The following is a 27,960-nucleotide window of genomic DNA, read 5'->3' on the forward strand; positions in this document are numbered from 1 at the left end:
AAGTTAGGCACAAAAGACTATACATTACATGATTCCATTGATATGGAATTGTAGAAAAGTCAAGACTCTAGCTACCGAAAGATCAGTGGTTGTCAAGAGTCAAGGCATGGGATTAGGAGATTAGCTGACAAGAGGCATGAAGGAAGTTTTGGTGGTGATGATAACATTTTGTATCTCGTTGGGGTGGTGGTGATGTGATTTCCGTCATTTATCACAACTCAAAACAAGCACTTCAAATTGGAAACTTTTAGTTGGATGTAAATTGTATTTATTTTTAATTTTTTCCAGACAGGGTCTTACTCTGTCACCTAGGATGGAGTGCAGGCACAATCTTGGCTCACTGCAGCCTTGACCTCCTGGGCTCAAGCAATCCTCCTGCCCCAGCCTCCTAGAGTAGCTGGGACTACAGGCACACACTACCACTCCTGGTAATTTTTTTTTCTTTTGGTAAAGATAGGATTTTCCTATCTTTTCCTGGTCTCGAACTCCTGAGCAATCTTTCTAACTTGGCCTCACAAAGTGCTGGGATTACAGGTGCGAGCCGCTGTGCCCAGCCAAACTGTAACTTAATAAAATCATATTTTAAAAACCAGTCACAGTTTGGATGCATACAGTTACTCATCAGTCTCTTCTTTTTTGTGTTTGAACTCATATAATTGATTTCGACTCATTGCCTGGAGATTCTTGTTTGACACAGACCGAAGCCTCTTGTTTATTACTATTCCTTCGATTATAGCAATTTAAAAATATTCTACTTGTTGCAGTCTAGGATTTGGTAAATCCTATATCAGCAGTCAACTGGGAAGTGTGTGAGAAAAGCAGTTCTTCAGGACTAGCCACCTATACATCTACCTGCCATGTAAGACGTGCCTTTTGCTTTCTGCCATGTTTGTGAGGCCTCCCCAACCACGTGGAACTGTGAATTCATTAAACCTCTTTTCTTTGTAAATTACCCAGTCTCGGGTATGTCATTATCCACAGTGTGAGAACAGACTCATATACTTCTGCCCCCCAATTCCCTCTTTTCTCATACAATTTATCCTACTCATCTTTCAGGATTCCATTTAGATGTCACCTGTTCCAAGAAGCTTAACCCTTCAGAGCTATATGAAATAAACATTTCTCTTAGGAGATTTGGTGACAGTGTTCATGCCTCTAAAATCTGGAAAATCCATCAGCCCCATCTATAACCTTGCCCAAAGTTGGTTTTACACTCCCTCAGGTGAGCCAACAAATTCCTTATTGTGCTGAAACCATTTTGTTTTGAGTTCTCTTTCTTTTGCTATCATAACCAACATAACTGATGGTTAGGAAACTGATATAATCATCCTCCAATATGCAGAGAAAATCACATTTGGGAAGGCAGTGAATGAAAGGGTGTTTGAACACAGGAATGGGAACTGGGAGAAAATCGAATAGGTGCTGGTTGTATCCACTGACAGCCTGTGTCTGTTAGCTGGCCCAAGGCTGCTTGAGTCTTAAAGGCCCCTAAATATGCTTCTGGTTAGTATGATTAATTCAAGTGAAAGGAGAGAAAGCCAAGGCTATTGAGAGGTAAAGAAGCAAGAGGACTTCTGTTGCTGCACTCTGGGCTCAAATCTTGAAGGCGGAATGAACTGGTCTCAGGGAAGCTGACAGAGCAGTTGGCAGACTCTTCCTAGGCAAGGGAAATAGGAACCTCTGAAGGCAAAGCTTCCAAGTGGGGAAGCTTCTGAACAAACTGACAACCGTCCTTGACAATGCACCCTTCCTTGGCCCTCCATGCACAGCATGGTCCGTTGGTCACTCTGAATCCTTTCTTAAGCATCTGATGATCCACACACATCCAAATTCCTCAAGTTTCTCACGGATCACAGCAACTGAGAGCAGTGTTTGCAGACCAAATATTTGGATATCATTTTGTTAATTACAGGTTATTTAATAATATGCGTTAACTCACTGATATCTGACAGAGAAACCCTCCCAGAGTGGCCCAAGAGCAGGAGTGTAGCCCTGGACTTTTATCTTCCATAGGAAGAAATGGAAGCCAAGAGAGAGCCATGATTTGTCCAAGGTCCCACCGCTCCATGGTGACAGGGTTGGGACTAGTATATGAGACTTCTGACTTAGAGCCCGCTCCTCTTTGAAATGCATCCTCATGACCCCAAACACACTTGTTTTATCATTCAGAGGCATAGTCAGAGAAACAAGCTTATACAGAAATGTGATCAGCCAGCAGATGGCAATCTATTGAGGAATCTCAAAAACATTTTTTATTCCCTTCTGCATTTAGCTTGCTACTGTTCATAGGGTATGAAGTCAGCCATTGCTTCAGTTTCCTCTACAAATGACTTTCTTTTTCAGCTACCCTATCAGGATCAGAGGATGCTGGGGATAGTAAATGGGGATAGTATCATGAGATAAAGGGTGAGGATAACTTGATATAATAAAGATAGTAAACTTCTGCTCAGCTGAGTGCATCAACCCACACCTGGAATCCCAGCACTTTGAGAGGTTGTGGCGGGAGGATCGCTTCAGTCCAGGGGTTCAATCGTGCGCTGAGCTATGATTGCATCACTGCACTCCAGCCTGGGTGATAGAGCAAGACCCTGTGTCTAAAACTAAACAACAAAAAAAAATTACTGCTCAAGAAATTGTTCTAAGTTTTAATTTATTTTGGTTACTGAGAGTAAATATAAAAGCTGTTCTATTCCGATCTTCATTGTCAAAATGTTTAATGTGTTTTTAGTCCATTTCCTGCATGAATGAAGTAGATGCAGCATAATTTGCTCTTAGCTGCAAAGAATTCTGTAATCATCCATGCCTATGCCAATATTAATTCTCATTGTGCAGTATGGTTGATGTGCAAGAAAAAACCTAGGAAATAATATGGTTTAAAAATATATCCTTGCAATAGTTTTTTTTCCAAATGCTGCTGTCCCAAAAGTGAAATATAAAGACCGTCAGGACAATTGTGGGTTTCACCAAGTCAAATTTTTTTCCTATGTGACAGGAATTAAAATTAATTTTTTTCTCTGATTTACATAAGCACTATACATAAAATTAAAATTCATGGTTATTTCCCCTGATTCATGTGAACGTATTTTCCATTTGTCGCTCTGAAATCATTCTCTATGCTTCTCGCCCTGCTCTGTATCCCAGAGGCTGAACTCTGTGGACTGTATCAGTGGGTTCCTCTGTCTCTTTTTCGTGGGTTTGACCAATGAGAGGTATCAACAGATCAGGTGGCAGGGGGAGAGAGGTGGGTACTTATTTTTCCCATTCCCAGCTTGTATTGCTGAAATTTTGGCAGTGGGTTCATTTCTCTTCAATGCACCTCATCTGCTTCTGTTAGAGGCCAATGAGCTCCAGCTTCTAGAGCTCCAGCTCTTTCTGGGTTCCAGGTTCCCTCACCTTGACCTTTCAGACCCACAGGTTGGAATGTTTTGCCTTCCTTTGTGGATTCTTAATCCTGCCCACCTTTCTGTACCTAGTCCCTTATTAAGTTCTCTTTAATATAATACTGTGAAGATACCATTTGCTGCCTGCTGAGACCCCACCTGACACTTAGACCCCGACTGACACAATAACAAAAATATATTGCCTTGGGAAAACATAAATGTTATAAAGGACAGTCCTTTCCTTTGGGGAATTATAATTCTTTCTTCCATAGTAATTTTCCTTAGTCCATGTGGTATTCTAATGGTGATTTTCTAGTTTCCTTATTTCTATCTTTATTAATTTATATTCTTCTATAATAAAGGGCTGTCTCCTTCTCCTCTTGTATTTATTTAAATCAATATGGTCTTACGAATATTGATTTCATTCTTTGGATTATAATTCTATGTTATTATTATTATTTTTTTTGAGACAAGGTCTCACTCTGTCACCTAGGCTAGAGTGCAGTGGTGTGATCTTGGCCCACTGCAACCTCTGCCTCCTGGGGTCAAGTGATCCCCCCCGTCTCAGCCTCCCAAGTAGCTGGGACTGCAGGCACCCACCACCATGCCTGGCTAATTTTTGTATTTTTAGTAGCGATGGGGTTTCACCATGTTGGCCAGGCTGGTCTCAAACTCCTGGCCTCAAGTGATCCACCCGCCCTGGCCTCCCAAAGTGCTGGAATTGCAGGTGTGAGCCTCTGCACCTGGTCAATTCTACATTATTATACTTCAAAAATTTTGTTTTGTTGTTTAATTTGTTCCAGCTTTGGTCACTGGGAATTCTTTCGGGTTGGATTTTGACATGGTTCTATTCCTGTTCTTTTTTTCTCAGCACTTCCTTACTTTCTGGCACCACAGTGTGCCTCCAGGCTCATCCTGTGTTTTCTTTGCCCCAACTACTTCTCCAAAGGGCTCTGTTTTCTTTTACTGAAGAATGGTATTTGGAAACCATAGTATTTACCCATGCCTGTAATCCCAGTACTTTGAGAGACCAAGGCAGGCAGATAACTTGAACCCAGGAGTTCAGCCTGGGCAATATGGTGAAACCCCATCTCTCCAAAAAAAATACAAAATTAGCTGGGCATGGTGGTGGGTGCCTATAGTCCTAGCTACTCAGGAGGCTGAGCCTGGAGAATCACTTGAACCCGGGAGGCNCAAGTTAAAAGCATGATGTCTTTGGTTACTCGCACTACATACATTTGAGATGGTTTGTACTTCTTTTTTGTTTTGTTTTGTTGTTGAAATAGGGTCTCAGTTGGCCACCCAGGTTGGAGTGCAGTGGCGTAATGACAGCTCACTGCAGCCTTGGCCTCTTGGGCTTAGGTGGTCCTCTCACAGCCTCCCAAGTAGCTAGGACTACAGGCACATGCCACCATGCCTGGTTATTTTGTGTGTGTGTGTGTGTATATATATATATATATATATATATACACACACACACACACAAAATAACCAGGCATGGTGGCATGTGCCTGTAGTCCTAGCTACTTGGGAGGCTGTGAGAGGACCACCTAAGCCCAAGAGGCCAAGGCTGCAGTGAGCTGTCATTACGCCACTGCACTCCAACCTGGGTGGCCAACTGAGACCCTATTTCAACAACAAAACAAAACAAAAAAGAAGTACAAACCATCTCAAATGTATGTAGTGCGAGTAACCAAAGACATCATGCTTTTAACTTGGGAAGCCATTTTAATACTCAACAATATAAGATTCATCTTATATACTGTCAAAAAGAATAGAAAGGGCAAGAAGACATAATCATCGTGAACATATATGCACCTAACAAGATCCATAAACATTCCAACCATAGCAGTGTCTAACTATTATTTTGGCAAATTTTCAAATTAATCGCCCGTGCCCCCAGACCTCCAGATCACCTGGTGCTTCTGATTTCTAAGGCTCTGGGAAACAGTAAGAGTGGGAGAGTATGTGGGGTTCAGCAATGTGCTTTTCATCTAGTATTCTTTACAGATGCACAGGTTGCATTCAGCTAAGTTTGTTATTGCTCCTTTTCCAGTTTCCATTTATGTCTCTTGTCATCTATTGCCTCTTCTTCTGCCCTCATTGTCATTATCATTTTAAACCCTTTAAATGATTTCACTGTTATTTTAGTGGAATTATCTTACTACACTTGAGTCATTTAGAACTTGGATTAGTGCTTTGAACCATATTGGGGATCACATTCACTTTTTCTTTAAAATTTAATGGCTCTTTCTTTAACAAATGAGATCATATATAATGCTTTATAATCTACTTTTATACTTTTAATATATATTAATACTTTTATACTTTTATAATCTACTTTTACAAATTAATACAGTATGAAGATTTTTCATACGTGGTCAACTTGCCATGGGACCTGCTCTCTTCATTCCTTCATTACCACCTGCCCATAGCGTGTCACACAGGAAGGCAAGGATGGTCAGCACACTTGGCCTTGGGAGTATGAAGAGTGCAATGGGCTGGAAGTCCTAGGATAGGTGGGACGTAATTATGGGACATATATTGCCAAGGGGCAGCTATTGAGAAAAGATACAGGGCATGTGGCTTAAGGCAGATGCTTTTTCACTCTGAAACGACTGGGGCAAAAATTTGTAGATAGCTGGACGCTATCTGCAGATAAGACATCACACTGATTGTGCAATGAGATGGCCTAGCTACCTTCCCAAGGATAGAATTCTATCTGCCTTTATTAACTCTCCGGGGCTGGCCTTGACTTCGGCTGCCTGTTCTTCCGGCCACCCCAGGGGACTGAACACCCCCCTGAATGCAGGTTGTGGGTCAAGAAGAATAGTGACAGGAGTGGGAGTGGGCATATATGGGGGTCTCTGAATCCACCCAAAGGACAAGGGTCCATTGAAGGAAGCTAAATAGGAACTTGATCAGTATTTCCTCTGAAGTATTAGTAGAAATGATAATGATGTCTACGGCCGGGCATGATGACTCACACCTGTAATCCCAGCACTTTGGGAGGCTGAGGCAGGCAGACCATTTGAAGTCAGGAGTTCAAAACCAGCCTGGTCAACATGGTGAAACCCCATCTCTAATAAAAATACAAGAATTAGCTGGACCTGGTGGTGGGCACCTGTAATCCCAGCTACTCAGGAGGCTGAGGCAGGAGAATTGCTTGAACCTGGGAGGTGGAGTTTGCAGTGAGCCAAAATTGCGCTATTGCACTCCAGCCTGGGCAACAAAGCAAGACTCAAAAAAAAAAAAAAAAAAAAAAAAAAGAAGTGATAATGATGTCAATAGAGTCCTGGAACTTGGGGTATTGCTGCGCATCAAACAGGAAAGGTGTGTTTTTCTCAGGCTACCTGATTTACCAGCCCTTTTCATTTCAGCGGCACTTTTGGGTAGAAAGCAGAAAAGCTTTTGATTTCTTTTCCTGAAGGAAGATAATTTTATAATAAGCTGAGAATTCAGTGTCAGGATTAAAAAGAGGAGTAAAGAGAATTCCAGATTGTGAAGGCAGGGCAATCTTGCTTCCAGGCAAGTCTGATGACAGTTGAATCTAGTTTTACAACAAATTAGGGCATTTTCACTGACCTCAGAAATGTTTGAGAAATTCTTACCAAAGGCTGGTTGTGGTGACTCACGCCTGTAATCCCAACACTTTGGGAGGCTGAGGTGGGTAGATCACCTGAGGTCAGGAGTTCGAGACCAGTCTGGTCAACATGTTGAAACCCTGTCTCTACTAAAAATGCAAAAATTAGCCAGGCATGGTGGCGGGTGCCTGCAATTCCACCTACTTGGGAGGCTGAGGCAGGGGAATCGCTTGAACCCGGGAGGCGGAGGTTGCAGTGAGTCACGATCGTGCCACTGCACTCCAGCCTGGGTGACAGAGCCAGATTCCATCTCAAAAAAAAAAAAAAAATTCTTACCAAAAAAATGGAAGTGAATCCCCATTTTAAGTTCACTTTGATTTAAAAATACAGTCATGTGTTGATTAACAACAGGGATACATTCTGACAGATGTAAAATTAGGCGATTTCACTGTACAAATATCACCTGGATGGTAGAGTCCATGGCACACCTGGGGTAGAGGGTATAGTTTATCGTTCCTAGGCTACAAACCTGGACAGCATGTGACTATACTGAATACTGCAGGCAATTTTAGCACAGGTAAGTAGTTGTGTATCTAAATCTAGAAAAGCAACAGTAAAAATACAGTATTATTATCTTATGGGACCACTGCAGTGTATGCAGGCCCTTGTTGACTGAAACATTGTTATGCAGTGCATGAATGTAAATATGGGGGAAGGAGGAGGATGTGAAATCAGACAATGGCACTGATCCTGGCCTTATCTGCAACCACTGCTGTGTTTCTGGGTCTTATACCCCAGATCTGTTTCCTGCCCCTTCCTCTGCCCCTCCTGTCTTGGTTAGGTGACCTTCCTTCCTCCACACTGAGAAGGCAGTGATGCTTCCTGTTACTTTCAGGGACTGATGTGGGACTCCTGAATTTCGTTATGCATGCTATCCTGCTGGTACTAAGGCTAAGGCCTGGGAACAAAGGGAGGTCTTCCCTTAGGGCATAGGATGTTCTCAGCATTAATCATCTTGAGGCAGGAAATGACTAGCAAAGTGGCTCTTAGGAGAGCAAGGGAACCCAGGGCCTTATCTCTTAAGCCTAGATTCTAAGGAATCTAGATGGGCTTTTTTTTTTTTTTTTTTGAGACGGAGTCTCGCTCTGTCGCCCAGGCTGGAGTGTAATAGCGCGATCTTAGCTCACTGCAAGCTCTGCCCCCTGGGTTCAAGTGATTCTCCTGCCTCAGCCTCCCGAGTAGCTGGGACTACAGGCGTATGCCACCACACCCGGCTAATTTTTTTTTTTTTTTTGTATTTTTGGTAGAGATGGGGCTTCACTGTGTTAGCCAGGATGGTATTGATCTCCTGACCTTGTGATCCACCTGCCTTGGCCTCCCAAAGTGCTGGAATTACAGGCATGAGCCACTCTGCCCAGTCCATCTAGATGGGCTTGACAGGGGTAAGATGGTCCATGCCACCCACATGCTGGACAGTAACTCGGCAGACGGGAAGCCCCGGAAGACCCTGCAACGATAACCTGGGGGCTTTGGGGCACTGACAATGATGTTACCCAGCAAACAATCAAAAAGAAAACTTTTTTTAGAGAGGCATAATTCCCTTTTGTAATCAGCAAAGTCTGGTCATGCACCAAAGATGATTATCTGCTGAACTGTGCAGGAGAAGGGACCCTTTTCTTGGGCTGGATTTTTAAGGCAGAGGGCAGTGCCTCCCGAGGCCACTGTGGCAGGGGAGCGATGAGTGGGACCCCCACAGGGAAAGTGAGACTCAGGAAACAAAGGGATGCAAGGTCAGCCAGCCTTCCTGACTTGGGTCATTATCTTATTTCCAGGAGCCACCGGATTTCCTCACTGCACTCACCGCACTCACTCACGTGCTCTATGGCCTTTGGGCTCTGAGAGAGCAGGATCCTGGCTTATTTCACTCGAAGTAGCACCTGACTCAGAGCCTGCTCTGCAGTGAGTTCTCAATCAATGATGTTTGAAGACAGGGGCCCCAGTGTCAGTGCTTTCTCTATGCGTTCTCTATGGAAAATGACAAATCTTAAGGCATCCTGATGATGACACTGAATGGCTGGGATCCGCTCTGCTGGTCTCCCCTTTGGAGAGATCATTGGTGCCACACGCTTGATTTTCATCTGAAACCTCACCTAGAACTGAGCATGTTGGTGCCTTGTCACCTTGGGATGTTTCCATGCTATTTTTTTCCAATAGAAAAGTTAGTATTTGCACATGGTTGAAAAAATTCAAACAGTACAACAGGGTATACCATGAAAAGTATCTTCCTCCCAAATCAGATCTTTAGTGTCCCCTCTCCAGAGGCAGAAGACTTCTTGAGCATTCCCCTGACGTTTTCTATATAAAGGTAAGCACATACATGTATATATTTATATGGATATATTTTTAGATATCCACATGTGCTTAACTTTTTGATTTGCTTTTGTCATTCAAAGCATTTCCTGGCAATTTTTCATATGGCCCCATGTAAATTGACTTTATTCCTTTTAAATTAAAAAATTATATTAAGTAATACTTCTATATGATTTAAATATGAAACATACCTAAGAGTTTATAATAGAAGGAATCGTCTTCTGCCTCATTTCCATTCTTCTTCCTTAAAGGCAACCTCTTACAACTGTCTTTAGTTTTTTTTTCTTTGATAGATAGCACCATAATATAAATAATATGTTTATATTTCTGTTTCTTAATTTATTGACTTAAAATATTATTTATTGATATTTGGCTATGATAGATGGATATCTCTCCCACTAACTAATATGCTTATGCCTCTATTTATTTATCTGTCAACTTTAGACATTATCTATTGATTTTCTAATAAGATAGATGAGCTTTTAGCTACTTACTGCACCCCATCTCCTCCCAATATTGTTCCATCTTTATTTCCAGTTCCTTTCCTTGTGACCTCTGCAACCTCAAATACCATACTTAAAACTCAATTGCTTTTTGTGTCAACCATAGGAAGCATCATTTGACTTTGAAATACAGGAATATTAGCAAACTCAACCTTCCCTTTGCTCATATCACCCCCTCCACAACAACCTTCTTATCTTTCAAAATCTTTCAGCTTTCCCTTTATTTTGCCACTGTCAAGTTGATAAAATTTTCATTCTCTTCTGCAACCATGGTGAAGGTTTCCATGATTCGCTCATACACCTGAGTGATATATTGATTAGCACTCATTTAGCAGAAAGCAACAGAAAACTCAACCTGAAGCCGGTGAAGCAGGAAAAGAAACGCATTTACTTTACAACACAAGCAGCAATATGCAGGGATAGATTCAGCCTCAGGTAAAGATTCATTCAAAAGTGTTATCAGGACTCAGGTTCTGTTTCTCCAGCTCTTACATTCTGCTTTGTGTTGGCTGCAGGCTGGGTGAGTGTCCCCCAAGGAGGAAAGATACTGGCAGCTGCTTTTACCTTCCCTTTCTCTGATTTAAGTCCAGTAAATCCAGTGGGAAGAAGAGAAAGTTTCTTCCAAGTAGTTCTGTTTTGGAATTTTTTTTAAAATTTATTTTTATTTTTATTTTTTTTGAGACCAAGTCTCACTCTGTAGCCCAGGCTGGAGTGCAATGGAGGGTCTCGGCTCACTGCAACCTCTGCCTCCATGGTTCAAATGATTCTCCCGCTTCAGCCTCTTGAGTAGCTGGGACTACAGGCATGTGCCACCATGCCCGGCTAACTTTTGTATTTTTAGCAGAGACGGGGGTTTCACCATGTTGGTCAGGCTGGTCTCAAACTCCTGACCTCATGATCTGCCAGCCTTGGCCTCCCAAAGTGCTGGGATTACAGGTGTAAGCCACTGTGCCCAGCCTGTTTTGGGATTTATTCTGATTGGAACCATGTGTTCTCATTCCAGTCCCTGAACAGGGACTAAGGGCAGGCTGATTAGCTGAGCCTGATCTCAGGTTCCTCCCCTGGAACCAGGCCTAAAGCCTCACCTAAAGCACTGAACGGGTTTCCAAAGAGGAAATCAAGATGCTGTTACCAAAAGAAAAGGGAGAGAATGCCGGGTACCCCAACATAATAAATTACCCACCCAAAGCATTAAACTCTAATGCCGTCAGGGTCCTGTTTGCAGAAATTTGGGAACTGACCTAGTAAGAGACACAGAGAAGAATGGTTCCTGTGGCCTAATAGCTGTGCAGACATTTTAAAAAAATGTCATGAGCCAAACACAATCCGTCTGGAGGCCGAATTGTTTTTGAGAGCCATCTAATGCAACTGTTGGCTTGTATATTCCTTCTGAAAGTTGAGAAAATTGGACAGCATTTATATGATTACAGCTATGTAAATAGTTTTTTAGGGCAGAGTGAGTTAATGTTTTAAAATTCTTTAGGATCCCTGTCATGTGGCACTCAACAAGAATGTTCCTGGTATCAAGTTGCTAAGATTCTTTCCCTCTTACACTCCCCAAGGATCTTTGCTCAGAATCAATCTGCACTGTGACTTACTGTACACCTGCACCATCCTCTGAGTGACAGACCCCATTGCCTGTCCAACTGCCATTCCCTCTTTCTTCCTGGCTAGGATCTTTTCTTTTGTTTACCTTGGGTATTGTCATTTATATTGCAGTTCTGTCATAGGCAGTACTGTTCAAGATGGAGTGGGACTGCAGCCCAGCAGGTCTCAGCCTCATTTTACTCAGCCCCTATTCAAGATGGTGTCACTTTGGTTGGAAAACGACTGGGTAAAATGAGACTGAGACCTGCTGGGCTGCATTCCCAGGAGGTGAGGCATTCTTAGTCTACAGGATATTTACAGTTAAGGGAACAAGTTAATAATGTTCACTGAAGAGATTCAGGACTTAACAGAGCTGGGAAATAACAGACCCAGGAAGTGTCCTGATGTTCCGATATCTTAAGAACAAAAGCATTCTTGGTTTAAGAATAAGTTTTTCTTTAGAAATAATAATACAGATATTTGCAGAAGACAGTAATTACACCAAGATTAACAGCTCTTTGTCATAAGCCCTTGTAGCAGAGTACATCTCCCTTATGATTTTGGGTTTATATGTAACGTAAATAAGTATTGCACCTAAGGTGGTTCTTCCTCTTGCTTTTGGGAACACTCTGCTCTGCCTGTGGAGCAGCCACTCTTTCAACCCTCTGCGTTTTTAATAAACTTGCCTTCACTTTTCCCTGTGGACTCGCCCTGAACTCTTGTGCAAGATCCAAGAACCCTCCTTTGGGGTCTGGATCAGGACCCCTTTCCGGTAACGGTTCTTCTCAAATGCCTTGTGATGCTTTGTGATCTCTTTGCATTTTAAAAATCTTTTATTTTTAAGACAGGGTCTCACTCTGCCGCCCAGGCTCTGGAGTGCGGTGGGGCAATCTCGGTTCCCTGCAACCTCCACCTTCTGGGCTCAAGCGATCCTCCCACTTCAGCCTCTCAAGTAGCTGGGACTTAAGTCACTCACCACCGTGCCCAGCTGATTTTTACAACTTTTTTTTTTTTTTTTTTTTTTTTTTTTTGTAGAGACGGGGGCTCACTACGTTGCCCACATGGGCCTTGAACTCCTGGCCTCAAAGGACCCTCCCACCTAGGCCTCCCAAAGTGTTGGGATTACAGGAGTGAACCATCACACCCAGCCGGATGTTTTTTTATATATGAACTTGTCTTCTATTGATTAACAATTAATTTTGTGATTACAGACTCTGGTGCTGTGAACATTCTGGGACATACCTTTATGCACAAGTATATCTATGGAATAAATTCTTTTTTTTTAATTATTATACTTTAAGTTCTAGGGTACATGTGCACAATGTGCAGGTTTGTCACATAGGTATACATGTGCCATGTTGGTGTGCTGCACCCATCAACTCATCATTTACATTAGGGATTTCTCCCAATACTATCCCTCCCCCAGCCTCCCACCCCCTACAGGCCCCAGTGTGTGATGGTCTCCTCCCTGTGTCCAAGTGTTCTCATTGTTCAGCTCCCAATTATGAGTGAGAACATGCAGTGTTTGATTTTCTGTCCTTGTGATATTTTGCTGAGAATGATGGTTTCCAGCTTCATCCATGTCCCTGCAAAGCACATGAACTCGTCCTTTTTTCTGGCTGCATAGTATTCCATGATGTATATGTGCCACATTTTCTTTATCCAGTCTATTATTGGTGCACATTTGGGTTGGTTCCAAGTCTTTGCTATTGTGAATAGTGCCACAGTAAACATACATGTGCATGTGTCTTGATAGTAGCATGATTTATGATCCTTTGGGTATATACCCAGTAATGGGATTGCTGGGTCAAATGGTATTTCTAGTTCTAGATCCTTGAGGAATCACCACACTGTGTTCCACAATGGTTGAACTAATTTACACTCCCACCAACAGTGTAAAAGCGTTCCTATTTCTCCACATCCTCACCAGCATCTGTTGTTTCCTGATTTTTTAGCGATCGTCATTACAGAATAAATTCTCAGAGGTAGAGTGTTAGATCAAGGTCACTGGAAATTTCCTCTTTGGAGTGTGTGTCTGTGTGCGTGCACGTGCATGTGTGTATTTGGAAAGCAGGATTTCATACTGAGAAAAGTGTGAGCTCTGGGGCCAGGTTGCTGGACTCATCACCTTTTCTCATTTCCTTAAGCAGTGCTGTGACCTTGGGCAAGTTACTTAAGTTTCTGTGTCTTGGTTTTCTAATGAGTAAAAATGGGAATGATAATATCACCTTTCTCCTAGGGTTGTGAGGATTAAATGAGTTAATTTGCTGAGATTCATGTCTGATACCAAACACTCAATAAGCACGGCCTGTTACTGAGTGTTATTCTAGGTCAGACTTAGCAACACACTAATCAGAAAGTCTACTGTTCTCAGTGGGCTGGTGCTGGAACTCCGATGAGTTCATGCGTGCCTCTGAGCACACTCATTGCAGGAGGACAGGTGGTCCTCAGAGCAGGGATGCAAGCCCAGGGCCTCCGCAGACCTAGAAGGGAGCTCTGAGCTTTCTTACTCAGCGGTCTCCTGAATGCGGCCCCTCACAAGCTACACTGTGAACTGCTGACTCTCAGTTCCAAAGGGGTTTGGCACATAATTGAATGACTAAATGAATGAGTGAATGAAACCAGGTGTAAGAGTGGATTTTTCTTTTCTTAAATCCCTTCCTGTTAACTCCAAGCCTTCAAAAATGTCTTGTGCACCATCACAGCCCCGATTTACTATATGTGTGCTCGGAGGGGCACAGCATGGCATGACCCTACCCTAGTGGACTGTAGCAACCAAGGCAAATGGGACACAAAGTGCAGTTCTGAGGGGTCCCCAGGAATACTTGTTGGGGGGACACTGGTAGAAGCCTGGACTCCCTGATTTCTTGTGGGTGGGGGATTTGGACTGCTTGCACTTGGGAGACAATGATAAAAGAATGAGCTTGCAACCCTGGGAAGCCTGGAACAGCTTGGATAGCATGGGGCCTGCCACATGGTAACCTCTAAATAAACGGCAGCTTTCTATATTCTATTTCTAACTTTCAGTAGAGACTAAAATAAAATGTGCGTTTGATGCCATATCTACTCTTTCTTAAGCCACATCGGCCTTTTTAGTTATGAATATGACTGTCTATTTAGAACAGTATTTCCAGTATGACTATTACATCTATAAGATGATTGTCAGATAGAATGAGACTCAGAGGCCAGATAGGAGAACAGGGATCTTGGGCTTCAAACAAGGCCTTCTTAGCAGCATAAACTTGCCATAGTCACCTGAAATTTCAAAGAATTCATTTCTGCCTCTGTAAAATAGTGCCATAATATGACAACTACCACCTGTCTGGGCCGAAGAGCACATCTTGACATTAAATTAAAAGAGAGAGCAAACAAATTAATTAAGAGTGGGTAACATGCCCTGAAATCTTGACCCAAAAATCACTATTAATGGTAAAAGCATTACAGTATTACATTTCTATAACATTCCTAGCAGATGGGTGGCTAAGGAAAAATTTGGTTCTGAATTGTCTTAGAATATGTTTATAATTTATTATTTTTTCACCATTCACATATTAATGTGTCGAGAAATAGGAGATCTAAGTTCAAAAGGGAGTTACTTTCTGAAAGTAGGTGATATATACCACATAGGTAGAATACTTCACATGTACCTAATACCTCCACACATAATAACATAATACATAAGGATAACTGTTAATGTGAGGTTCTTTTTTTCTTTTTGGTGTTGTTGAAAATTAATCAAGAACTTAGCCTAACTAGTAAAAAAAAAAAAAAAAAAAAAAAAAAAATTACCAAAACCCATGTATAGTTATCAGAAAAGGCAATATGGATCCTGAAACCAGGAAGCTTGTTTTGGGGGTGGGGAGAAGGTTCCGGAAAGATCCCAAAAAGCCCAGAAAGATTCAGAAAACACATCACACCACAAACATGGATCTCTCCAGGTGAAAGACTGAGTCTACCTCCTGTTTTAATAATGAAACAGCTGCTAGGGTCGTGGCCCTTCCAGGGGTCTTCATTTGTGATGGACAACTGGGTCATTTTTGTTTTGTTTGGTGGAATAAATATTTGAAGGGGGGTAACCAAAGAAGGTTTTGCTGCTGTTATGATGTTATTGATACACAGGCTGATGCTATTATGGCAGATGCTATCAGGCTACATTATCTTTATGCCTCCTAGGTAACCTGAAGCAATTGTCTATTGACTTGGCACTACCCTACCCTGAAGCGTCTGCCCTGCCTAGGAACTGTAACCCGAGCCACTCACATGCCTCCCCAACAGCTTTCTTTAGCCACTGACAACATCACAGAAGGAAGAGCGCGAAATTGCCCAGGATGGACGATTTCAAAGGGGCCCCAGCTGCTAAGTGACTCTCAGGGAAGGTGGCCTTGCCATCTCAACTTCTTTTTAGGGGCAACCCCTAGCAAGTTCTTCTCTTCGGGCAATTGGAAAGCGTTCCTATAAGGAAAGTGGAGGTGATGTGGACCCCTGGAAAATTTCCTGGCCCCATTTGAACTTTGCAATGTTTCACTGCAAGTCATGTCCACGTGGAAAGCAAGACTCACCAAAAGACTGAAGCCTCCCTCTAGAAGCATGCATCCGTTTCCATGCTCAGCTCTGCTCGCTTGTTTTGGGAAAACGAGGGAGAGTGCTTCCTTCAACCAGTCCAGCGTGGCTGATACTCATTCCACCATCCGTGTGCAGCCTGTGGCCAAACCAAGCAGACAGCCAAGTCACCCAAGCGCAGAAGAGGGAGCTCCAGAGAAAAGGCGAGATTCGAGCACCCGTGCAGAGGGCAATGGCAGTGCCAATCGGAATTCAAGTCACCGCACTGCGGTCCAGCCTGCGGAGATGCCTGAGGATGGGCCTGGGTCCCTGGATGATGGAGCGGACTGTGAAGCAGTGGTGTTTCAGGCTTCCATCCCCAGACCATCAATTATTGACACACCCAAGGTGAGTGAGTGTTCGCTGTGCGGTTATAGATGGGATGGAGCTGGAGGAGCGTTGGGATCGTTTGGCGAATGCTTCAGCAAACTCATTTAACCTTCTTGCTGAATAAGGCATTGCGGGTGTTCTCACTAGTGCGAAGAAGTGTGTTAAAGTCGTGTAAATTCTCAAAAGATGTGCATGAGGCGATGATAAGCACTGGAGCCATGGCAATGACTGAAATTGACCTTGAATTAACGGGCTAGAGTGCCCTGGAGCCAACGATGGCTCACTCAATAAAAGATTAGGAGTAAGATAGTTTACAAAAGCATTCTTTTGCTTTTTCTGTTTCCCCCCAGCCAGCCTGTAAATTTATTTATATGAAAATCCACAATCTAAAAAGTTTGGCTAGGGAATTCACAAAACTGCCTCTACTTAAAATAAATCACATGATAGCAAAGCAGTGTGGGAAAATTTGGAAATGATCATCAGTGTATGCCTAGTGGTACGGAAGGGAACTGACCTATAAAACTATTCATAATGTGGATGTTTTTGTGATAATCTTCTGAGAGTTGAAGGCAGGAGGAGGAAGTTTTTTGAAAAAAAAAAAAAAAAAAGGTGCCACTGCTCTTAAGAGTAATTTACTTATTTTCTTTCCATTTTTGGCATCAGTGAATATTAATTGTTGAGTATTCTGATTAGATGGAGCTGCACAATTATTTCAAAGTTCCTGGTAATCCCAGTTTGGAGATGCAGTGCAGAAGAAAGGTTTTCTAAAGGGTGCACTCTAAAGGGTTGAACACAGCCAACCAGCAAAGATAGGGTTAAAACATCATTTAAAAAATAGTTTCATTTGACACCCTGCAGGTTTATATGAAACGATGGAAGCTTGGGCCTGTCGTCTGCATCCTGAAATTGCACAGAGAGTTTTACCAAATCCTCTGTTACGGCAAAGACTACAATGTTTTTTCTAGCACCACTAAACCAAAACCCAAAAACCAGCCAACAAAAACCAAAATGTTCGGTGTATAACCACAGCCAGATTAAGGTATTTTTGGTAGTGTTGTAGGTAGCTGATTAGAATTCAAGGCTAAGTTGATATTTGTTGGCTATTTATGGAACTAATGACTTACAGTTTTAATGAACTGGAAGACTTTCTGTTGAGCAGAGATTCCAGCAATGCAGAACCACTCTGTATTACTGAAGACAGCAGCAAGAACGAAGGGTTACTTTGACTTTATCTTTCTGTTTTAGTCGCATATGGGACTCAGGGGCTCAAGATAAGCATGTGAATTCAAATAGAACCAATAACACAAAATGGGGCCACATCCACATTTAGTGTCCACTTTGCAGGAGCAAAGCCACGGGTAGTCTACAGCCTAGGACGGATTACAGTTGGGAAGGCTGGAGCAGAGAGGACCTTGTAACAATCCAGACAGGAACAACAGGGAGATAAAGTGGGAGAGGCTCCATGAGGCAAGACACGCAGCAGTTGACTGTGGGGTCCAAACCAGGCAGGGAAGGGAGTGAGACCAGACAGGGAGTAGTGATGGCATGCAAACACTGAAGTCAAGTGCCAGGAGGTGCAGGAAGAAGGCATGCTGTGGGCAAATGGGCATCTATTCTAGTTCAAACACCAAGAGCTAAGCTGTGCAGAGCACTTGGAGTTTGCTAGCCATTATTCTAAGTGCTTTACCCGGAGTATCTCAGCTAAGCCTGGTGACAGTGAGGTGCATATATATATATATTTTTTTGAGATGGAGTCTTGCTCTGTCTCCCAGGCTGGAGTGTAGTGACATGATCTTGGCACACTGCAACCTCCTCCACCCAGCTTCAAGAGATTTTTTTTCCTCAGTCTCCTGAGTAGCTGGGATTACAGGCGCATGCCACCACGCTCGGCTAATTTTTCATAGTTTTAGTAGAGACAGGACGTCACTGTGTTAGTTAGGATGGTCTTGATCTTCTGACTTTGTGATTCTCCCCCATCCCCGGCCTCCCAAAGTGTTGGGATTACAGGTGTGAGCCACCATGCCCGGCCAATGCATTTTACAGAGGAGGGCATTGATGCTTAGTGAGGGGAAAAAATTGTCCAAGGCCACAAAGAGAGGACATGGCAGAGACAGGACTGGAACCCAGTTCTGTTTGACTCCAAAGTCCATCCTCTGAATTGTAATGTGTTTCTACTACTAATTAAATGTGTAATGTTTGAGAATTTAAGATCAAATATCATTCATGATCTCACTTGATATGCAATCACATTTAAATATCATACATATGGCTGGGCATAGTGGCTCATGCCTATCACCCAGGGTTTTGGAAAACCAAGGCGGGAAGATCACTTGGGACCAGAAGTATGAGACGAGCCTGGGCAACATAATAAAGGTTTATCTCTACAAAAATAAATAAATTAATTCCATATATTTATATGTAGATATCGATATTGTTTTTAATTTATTTTTATTTGTTGTTATTTTAGTTGATATATCACAGTTGTATTTTTTTAGGGTACATGTGATATTTTGATACATTTATAAATGTGTAATCAAATCAGGGTAACTGGGATATCTACCACCTCAAACACTTACCTTTTCCCTGTGTTGGGAACATTACAATTCCTGTCTTCTAGCTATTTTGAAATACATAATAAATTATTGTTAACTATAATTTCTCCACTGTACTATCGAATACTCGAATTTATTTCCTCTAACTATACTTGTGTATCCAATAACCAACTCCTTTTAATGATATTCAATAATAATTATTATTTGTTTTTATTCATTTGCTTTACCCTTTTCTACCATAGCTTCATGGTGTATAACACCACAGAAGACGTCCATTTTGCATCCTGCTAGTGACAAAGCTTTGCTGTTGACAGTGTGGGGGATTGCTTTGAGATCTTCTGATTAAAGTGGCTTAGAACTGCCCAGATTTTTCATTACCAAGTGACTTTGCAATGGCATGTTTTCCCTTAGCAGATGATGAATGAGATGCTTTTATTACAATCTTGCCTGGCAGCAAAAATATTTCCCTTTTGGATGTTCTGATCCTCATTATTTAAGCTGCCTCGGTAGAGGCCACAAATAATCCTTTTTTTTTTCAGTTCAGCCTCAGACAAAATAGGTAAGAAATGGGGACAAGCCCCTATCTCTATCTTTAGTTACCTGATGTTCACACAGAAGGGTGGCTCATTTACATTGGAAACAATGTCTGGTTTAAGAGAAAAAGCTTGAGGTAATGAAACTCAGCAAATACGAAACATTTTTGTTTGGTGTAATGATCGGCGCATGTGTCTGTGTTGGAGAAATGCTATTGATCAGTCTTCAACCTTTTTGTATTCATATCTTTTCTGTTCCAGACCTGAAACCAAAATGATAACAACCCTCAAATGGGAATGTGTCTTATAATTGCTAGTACCTTTTAATGATAACTTTTCCCTTTTTTAGTAGTCTTGTAGTTGAAGTGTCCTATCATTGGTGGAATTGTAGACTCAATGCAATTCAGCAGTACTGCTGTTTATTTTATTTAATTTTAATTTTTATATTTTTGAGACAGAGTCTTGTCTGTCACCCAGACTGGAGTGCAGTGGTGCTATGTTGGCTCACTGCAAACTCTGCCTCCCGGGTTAAAGCAATTCTCTTGCCTCAGCCTCCCAAGTAGCTGAGATTACAGGCGCCCACCACCACACCTGGCTAACTTTTGTATTTTTAGTAGAGATGGGGTTTCACTGTGTTGGCCAGCCTGATCTCGAACTCCTGATCTCGTGATCAACCCGCCTCGGCCTCCTGAAGTGCTGGGATTACAAATGTAAGCCACTACGCCTGGCCTGCTGTTTATTTTTTTAGCCAGTAGTTGTTGTGGTCTTCCTCAATGTGAGGATAGCATTAGCCCTGGGGAAACACGGATGATTGTGACTCAATCTCTGAGGCTGCTGACATTCTAGTGGGAAATTCCATTGGGTAAACAGGCAGAATCAATGCAGTATGAGAGGGCTTATGGCTCAGCACCGGATGGAATACAAACACAGGAAGGGGCTCCATGCTCAGCCTTGGGAAGAAGACAGGGGAGACTGGAATATAGGGTCTTCGATCTTATTCTGTTCTAATTGCGAATCCAACTTGACACTGCACCCAGCCCAGTTGAATGGTGCTATTTCACTCCTGTCTCTCCCAGTGATGTATGCAGTGTTAGAAAGGGAACGTTCACACACTAAGCAACTAAAAGTTTCAGAGTAGTTTGGTAGTTTGAGAATGTCTTCCTACAGCAGTTGTAAGTTCCATCTAGTTTGTACTTGAACTGGGAGTAGCCAGCCTCACATAGGAAGAGATAGTAATTGTAGTTTGGGAAATCATTTTGCGGGGTTTTTAAATAGTCAATTGCGGTCGGGCACAGTGGCTCACACCTGTAATATCAACACTTTGGGAGGCTGAGGGGGGTGAATCACAAGGTCAGGAGTTCAAGACCAGCCTGGCCAACATAGTGAAACTCCGTCTCTACTAAAAATACAAAAAATTAGCTGATTGTGGTGGCAGGTGCCTGTAATCCCAGCTACTTGGGAGACTGAGGCACAAGAATCACTTGAACCTGGGAGGCTGAGGTTGCAGTGAGCCGAGATTGCAGCACTACAATACAGCCTGGGTGACAGAATGAGACTCCATCTAAAAAGAAAGAAAGAAAAAAAAAACCAACAACAACAAAAACGTCAATTGTACAAAAGTGAAGGGAAACAGGGCCCATCTTGGAATTGACAACTGCATTGATTTTTGTAACAGGTTGGTTTAGCAACTGGGCAGAGAAGTGGTAACCAAGCCATCCTAGCACCCCAGCAGTGGCCTGAAGATTCATAGGCTCTGGTGGTTGCTGATTTCTGGGGTCTGAGCCTCAGCACTGCTGTCTCTAAACACAACTTTGTCAGTCAGCTTGCTCCAAGAGAATAGAGACTCCCTATGTTGCTGGATACAGCAGGGTCAATTTGATTTTATCTTCCTGTTTTAGTGACACATGGGACACAGGGGCTCAAGGCAAGCACTGTGTATTAGAACAGAACCAATAACACACAATGGAGACAACATCTGTAGTTACTCTTCACTTAGCAGGGGCAAATCCATGAGTAGGTGTAGGATGGATTAGAGTCAGGAAGGTTGAAGCATCAAGGCCATGGTAATAAACCTAACAGGGACAGCAGGAAGGTGAGATGAGACATAGTTTACAAGAATCTGATGCATAAGTCAGAATGCTCATTTAGTTGTAAGCTTTGAGAACTAATGGGCAAGGTTGCGCTGACTGAGCCATGATTCTCCCCATTGGAAAATCACAAGTGAAGAGAAATGATAACCAAAAATTTGTTGGAAAGCATGGACTTAGAGGAAGGAGAGTGATTGATTTTATTGTGATAAAATACACATAATATAAATTTTACCATTGTAACTGTTTTAAAGTATATAATTCTGTGGCATTAAGTATACTCACATTGTGGCGCAACCATCATTCTTTTGCATGTAGATATCCAAATTTCTCATCACTGTTTGTTGAAAACACTGTCTTTTCCCCATTGAATGATCTTGGCACCCTTGTTGAAATCATTTGACCATATATATGAGGATTTATTTCTGAGCTTTCATTCTGTTCCATTGGTCTATATGTCTGTGCCAGTACCACACTGTTTTGATTACTGTAGTTTTGTAGTGAACTTTGAAATCTCAAAGTGTGACACTTCCAATGTTGTTCTCCCATTTCAAGATTGTTTTGATCATTTGGGGTATCTTGAGATTCTATATAAATTTTAGGATGAATTTTTCTATTTCTGCAAAAAACATTATCGGGATTTTGATAGGGGTTGCATTACATATATAGGTATCTTTGAGCAGTATTGATGTCTTACATTTTCTAATCCATGAACACGGGATATTTTTCCATTTATTATACTTATGTCTTCTTTGATTTCTTTCAGCAACATTTTATAGTTTTCAATGTACACTTCTTTTGCCTCCTAGGTTAAGCTAATTCCTACATATTTTATTCTTTTTGATGCTATTGTAAATAAAGTTGTTTGTTAATTTCCTTTTCTGAGTGTTCATTGTTAGTGTATAGAAACGCAACTGTTTTTTGTTATCTTACAATTTTGCTGAATTTATTTATTAGTTCTATACATTTTTTGTTTTCTACACATAAGATCATGTCATCAACAAACAGATAATTTTACTTCTTCTTTTCCAATTTGGATCCCTTTTATTTCTTTTTCTTGCTTAATTGCCCTGGTGGAAACTTACAATACTGCATTGAATGGAAGTGGCAAAGTAAGCATCCTTGTTTTGTTCCTGATTTCAGAGTAAAAGCTTTCATTCAGTCTTTCACCATTAAATACGAGGCTAGTGGTGGGTTTTTCTTATATGAACTTTATTGTGTTGAGGTAGTTTCCTTCTATTCCTAACTTTTTGAGTATTTTTTTTAATTACGAAAGGGTGTCAAATTTTGTTAATTTTTTTTTGCATCAATTGAGATGATCATGTGTTTTCTTTCCTTCATTCTGTCAATGTGGTATGTTACATTGATTGATTTTTCTATGTTGACCATCATTGTATTCCAGGAACAAATCCCACTTAGTCATGGTGTAATCTTTTTAATATGCTGCAGATTTCTGTTTGCTAGTATTTTGTTGAGGATCTTTCTATTGATGCTCATCAGGGGCCGGGTGCAGTGGTTCATGCCTATAATCCCAGAACTTCGGGAGGCTGAGGTGGGTGGATCACATGAGGTCAGGAGTTCGAGACCAGCCTGGCCACACGGTGAAACCCTGTCTCTCCTAAAAATACAAAAAAATCAGCTGAGTGTGGTAGAGGGGCTATAATCCCAGCTACTCAGGAGGCTGAGGCAGGAGAATCACTTGAACCCGGGAGGCAGAGGTTGCAGTGAGCTGAGATTGTGCCACTGTACTCCAGCCTGGGCAACAGAGGGAGTCTCTCTCTCTTTCTCTCTCTCTCTTTCTATATATATATATATATATCAGGGATATTGTTCTGCAGTTTTCTTTTCTTGTAGTATCTTTGTCTAACTTTGGTATCAGGTTAGTGCTGGCTTTATAGAATGAATTAGGAAGTGTTCCCTCCTCTTCAGTTCTTTGGAGGAGTTTGAGAAAGACTCTTTACATGTTTGGTAGAATTCACTGGTGAAACCACATGATCCAAGTCTTTCTGTTGTTGTCGTACAGTGTTTGATTATGGATCCAATCTCCATACCAGTTATAGGTCTATTCAGATTTTCTACATCTTCCTGAATCAGTCTTGGTGAACAGGGGCTACTTTGATAGCATCACTGAGCTATTGCAATTACAAGTACCACTCGTTGATCATCAAATGAGTACTAGCTCATTTGATTCTGCTAGTCCTCTTACAATATTGGTTCCTGATAATCCCACTCACTCTTCTGCTCAAAATCCTCCAAAGGCTCCCTATTTCCCTCAGAGTAAAAATCAAATCCCTACAGTGGCCCCAAACCCAATACAAAGTACTACTCTGAACTCACCTCCTCTTGTTCTACCTGATAGGGAAACTGAAACTCAGTGAGGCTACTAAGCATCTAATCCATTTCCACTCTAACGATGACCCTCCAAGCAGCATGGGAAATTCAGATCAACAGGCCAGACACAACTTCTGTGGGCTGTGCAGGACTCATGCGGCAAAGAACTAAGTAACCTTTCCTTTGCTCTCCTTGTCTAGGCTCCATGCTCATCCTTCCTTTTTTCTTGGCACAGTCTTTTCTAACACCTAGGATCATTTCATTAATTCAGTTTCAGTTCCTTGGTTAGAAGCAGATTCAAACCATGTTCCCCTGAAGCCATCTTAATTGAAGTTGGGTGTTTGAGAGACTCCTCGGATATCTATTAACAGAAAAGCTCTTGGAATTCTTGTTCACTTCTATATGTAACTGATATTCAATATATTGATTCTTATTTCAATGTCTTGAAGTTGTTTGGAAGCCAAGACTTGGGGGTACCATCTGTAGATGTCAGTGCTGCTTGGAAGCCTCTTATAAACTCATGTGTCATCACCCATCACCCCTCATCCCACCTGCACTCTGCATCCCCCTTATCTCATAGCATTACTGGGAACAGCTTTGCTGGGCTATATTTCCATTTTCTGGTACAAACCATTTTTCCTGCATTTCTTTAGAATGAAACCTTCCCTACCTTTCCCTGTGAGCCTGAACAGAAGATGAGAGAATTTTAGCCTACCCACCAAAACAAATGCTTTATCAGTGAAGGTCTCTGTTAAACATATTATTTGACATCAACATTTTAAAATATATGGTAAATAATAGATTATTGCAATCAAACATTAATTTTCTAGTTCCTTTTAATCTGCTGAGAAAATTACTAACTGTCCCTCCCTTCTCAAACACGAAAGATATTTGAATGACCTAGTGGGAATCCCATTCCATTCCATTTAAGCCCTGATCATTTCTTATGCCAGGTTTCTACTTTCAAAAGATGTTAAACACAGTGGCATGATCGTGCATGATATACCCAGTCAGGAATTTTCCAATCTGGATATTCAGTTGCATCCCAACCAGAAAAGAGAGAGGCAGCTTCTTGGCTTCTCTTAGAATGCAATAAATGAATAGCTCTCATAAACTATAAAAATTTACGTGGTGCAGATTTGGCTATTGGCAACTCTCCATAAAAGACTGCAGAGAGCGGCAAGCATGCAAAGTTTTCAGACAATTCAGAGATGAAAGGCATCGACTTATATTCCAAGCTAAGACATAAAAGATAAGGGAATAATTTAACCAGATTTTAAAGCACCATTTTCAAGTGAGGTTACTATTGCATTTACAATTCAGTTAGAAATAGGGCATATTCTGTAAGTAGGAATTGATATGTTGGGGGAGAGAGAGTCAAAGGGAAGAGGCCAACCCGTATCTTTGAGCAGCACTTATTTCCAGCTCGTCAGAGAAAAATCTACCACTCTGCCTATGACCTGGTTGTCCCTTTGCCCTCAATTTTCACAGGTAGAAAATGCAAGTTCAGGGTTGACGTTGTTCATCAGCAATGGCCTAGGGTGCCTACCCAAAGAGCCACTGCGGAGATTTCGATTTATTGGCAAGACCCATTTTTCTAAAATACCGACGTGTGTATAGCTGAAATTTCCAGTCTCTTGATGAAATAACTTGCAGTTGTGCATCAGTTAAAAAATAGTAATTTCACAATTCCTCTCACTGGGTATGTTGGAAACTTTAAAATGCCTTACAGTCCAGGAACCCCAGAGGCTGGTTGAATGGATGTGCCATATCAATTATGGGAAATTAGAGATTTCTTTTTCCAGCCACAGACATGGTTAACCTGATCTGAACTGCCTTTAGTTTTCCACTTGCAGTTCCTCCTTTCCAAAGAAAATATGGTTCATCAAGTTAACACTTTTTCCAGTATGAGGTTGACATTTGGTTTTGTAATTCTGCACCAGGGGAGGTCGGAGGTTGGAAATTTGAGGCAGTTAGAGGAAGGGGAATCCTCCACAAAGGATATCAAAATGCTGTGGGAGGTGTTTATGATCTTGTTCTGAAAAGCTGGTTTGTGTGTGTTTCATGTTCAGTTAAATGGAAAATGACAACTGAGGCAACTGTTGGAACCTAAGCACATAGGCAAGATCTGATTGCTCATCATAAAGGAGAAACTTCCCTACCTGCACAGTCCGTAACTTAAAATGAGAAATCTCAACAAAAAAGGTAGTAAGATGTGCCTCACATAACTTATTAATTATAATTAGTGCAGGGCTATTTGGAAATGAGAAGCTGACTTTTAAAACTGAAGGAATTTTTGATATAAAACAATGCATGATCGTGTAAAAGTGCAAACTCTTTATATGAACACCTAGAGTTAATTCAAAATGACCCCTTTTGTAAAACCACTCTCACCCATCTGCTTTCTGGTATACCAACTCAAGGTGGGAAGAAAGGCAGCAGTAGAGATGGGAAGCTGCAGGCCACCAGGAATTCCTGACCACGCTCCTGACTGTGAATAGTGGTGCAAGAAAATCGTAGACTCAGAGGCCGAATAAAGAGTGGAACTCTGTCTAAGGAGGCTCTTGAACGGGGCAGCAATGTGTACACCCTCAAACAGTGATAATTCCTCTCTATCTGGAAATTTTTCCTTTTTGACCCAGCTGAACATTTCAGGTGGGGACAGACTTGAGATAGTAATGGAACAAGGAGACCAGTGGCTTAGATCCTGGTACTTGGGGAGGTGATGGATCTCCCAGATGGCTCTCATCCCCAGGTCTTTTCTGAGGGTTCCAGAAATGCTGTCTTGAGGAAAGATAGCCCTTTTGACCGAGTTTCTGCCGGAACCCTTCTGACCTGGCTGCGTAAGGCTTGCATCTCTATAGGGAGAAGTGACTTGGTGCAGTGATGTTGCAAATGGGCCTGAGGTATTTTCACCATTCAAAACCATGAAGCAAATATTGGTAGCCTCTAACAATTAGAGGCACCTGGGGGCTACATGTCTGCCCTCTTGTAGCTTGCTCCCTGGTGATACATTGCAATAGAGAATGTCTCATGTAAATTCTGCCACAAGTACAAACATCTGCTGGCAAGCAGGCAAAAAAGAGTCCTATTTCCTAATCCTGTATACTGAAGAAAGTCACCAGATTCTGTCCTTTCATTATTTATTTATTTATTTATTTATTTTGAGACAGAGTCTTGCTCTGTTGCCCAGGTTGGAGTGCAGTAGTGCCATCTTGGCTCACTGCAACCTCTGCCTTCTGGGTTCCAGCTATTCTCCTGCCTCAGCCTCCCGAGTAGCTGGGATTACGGGTGACTGCCACCACACCCAGCTAAGTTTTGTATTATTAGTAGAGATGGCATTTCACCACATTGGCCAGGCTGGTCTTGAACTCCTGATCTCAGGGGATCCACCTCCCTCGGCCTCTCAAAGTGCTGGGTTTATAGGCATGAGCCACCAAGTCTGGCCTCTGTGCTTTTAAATAGTAGCTTGTTGCATGAATAAATTAACATATAGGAATACAACAATATTCGAATGGCAAAGCCATCAAGGCTTCTAATCAAATGGGGGTAAAGGACCAAATGAGGTTCAAGATCCACGATGCTTCTGTAGAGAACTTGGACATTTGAATGTGTCACGTTCTTTTTTATTCTTTCTTTTTCTTTTCTTTTCTTTTTTTTTTTTTTGTGACGGAGTTTTGCTCTGTCTCCCAGGCTGGAGTGCAGTGGCACGATCTTGGCCCACTGCAACCTCTGCCTCCCATGTTCAAGCGATTCTCCTGCCTCAGCCTCTCGAGTAGCTGGGATTACAGGTGTGTGCCACCATGCCCGGCTAATTTTGTATTTTTAGTAGAGACAGGGTTTCACCATGCTGGCAAGGCTGGTCTCGAACTCCCAGCCTCAGGTGATCTGCCTGCCTCGACCTCTTATACTTCATTTTGCAAAGGCAAAGATGCCAGTCAGTTACGTCTCTTGAATTCCGTTCTTCTCACAAGTGAAAAAATGGTGTCCCAAGTCTCTTATGCTAATTTACAAACCCTCCGGTTCAGATTCCACCAGCCTCCTGTGAAACACTTGCTGTAGCCCCCTCTGGGTGCAGGTTCCCGATTAGCGTTCTTCAATCAC

General features: G+C 42.0%; 1 protein-coding gene across 1 annotated transcript in view; it reads left to right on the plus strand.

Annotated features, from left to right (window-relative positions):
- The first annotated feature begins 15,957 nt into the window (after positions 1 to 15,957).
- FAM107B (family with sequence similarity 107 member B) overlaps positions 15,958 to 27,960 on the plus strand; it is a 269,715-nt gene continuing 257,712 nt past the window's right edge. The window contains exon 1 of the mRNA XM_017874394.1: positions 15,958 to 16,371. Within this exon, the coding sequence (XP_017729883.1) occupies positions 15,958 to 16,371 (414 nt within the window). The remainder of the gene's footprint in view (positions 16,372 to 27,960) is intronic.

Source organism: Rhinopithecus bieti, unplaced genomic scaffold, assembly GCF_001698545.2.
Source record: "Rhinopithecus bieti isolate Rb0 unplaced genomic scaffold, ASM169854v2 scaffold_1012, whole genome shotgun sequence".
Classification (NCBI taxonomy): domain Eukaryota; kingdom Metazoa; phylum Chordata; class Mammalia; order Primates; family Cercopithecidae; genus Rhinopithecus; species Rhinopithecus bieti.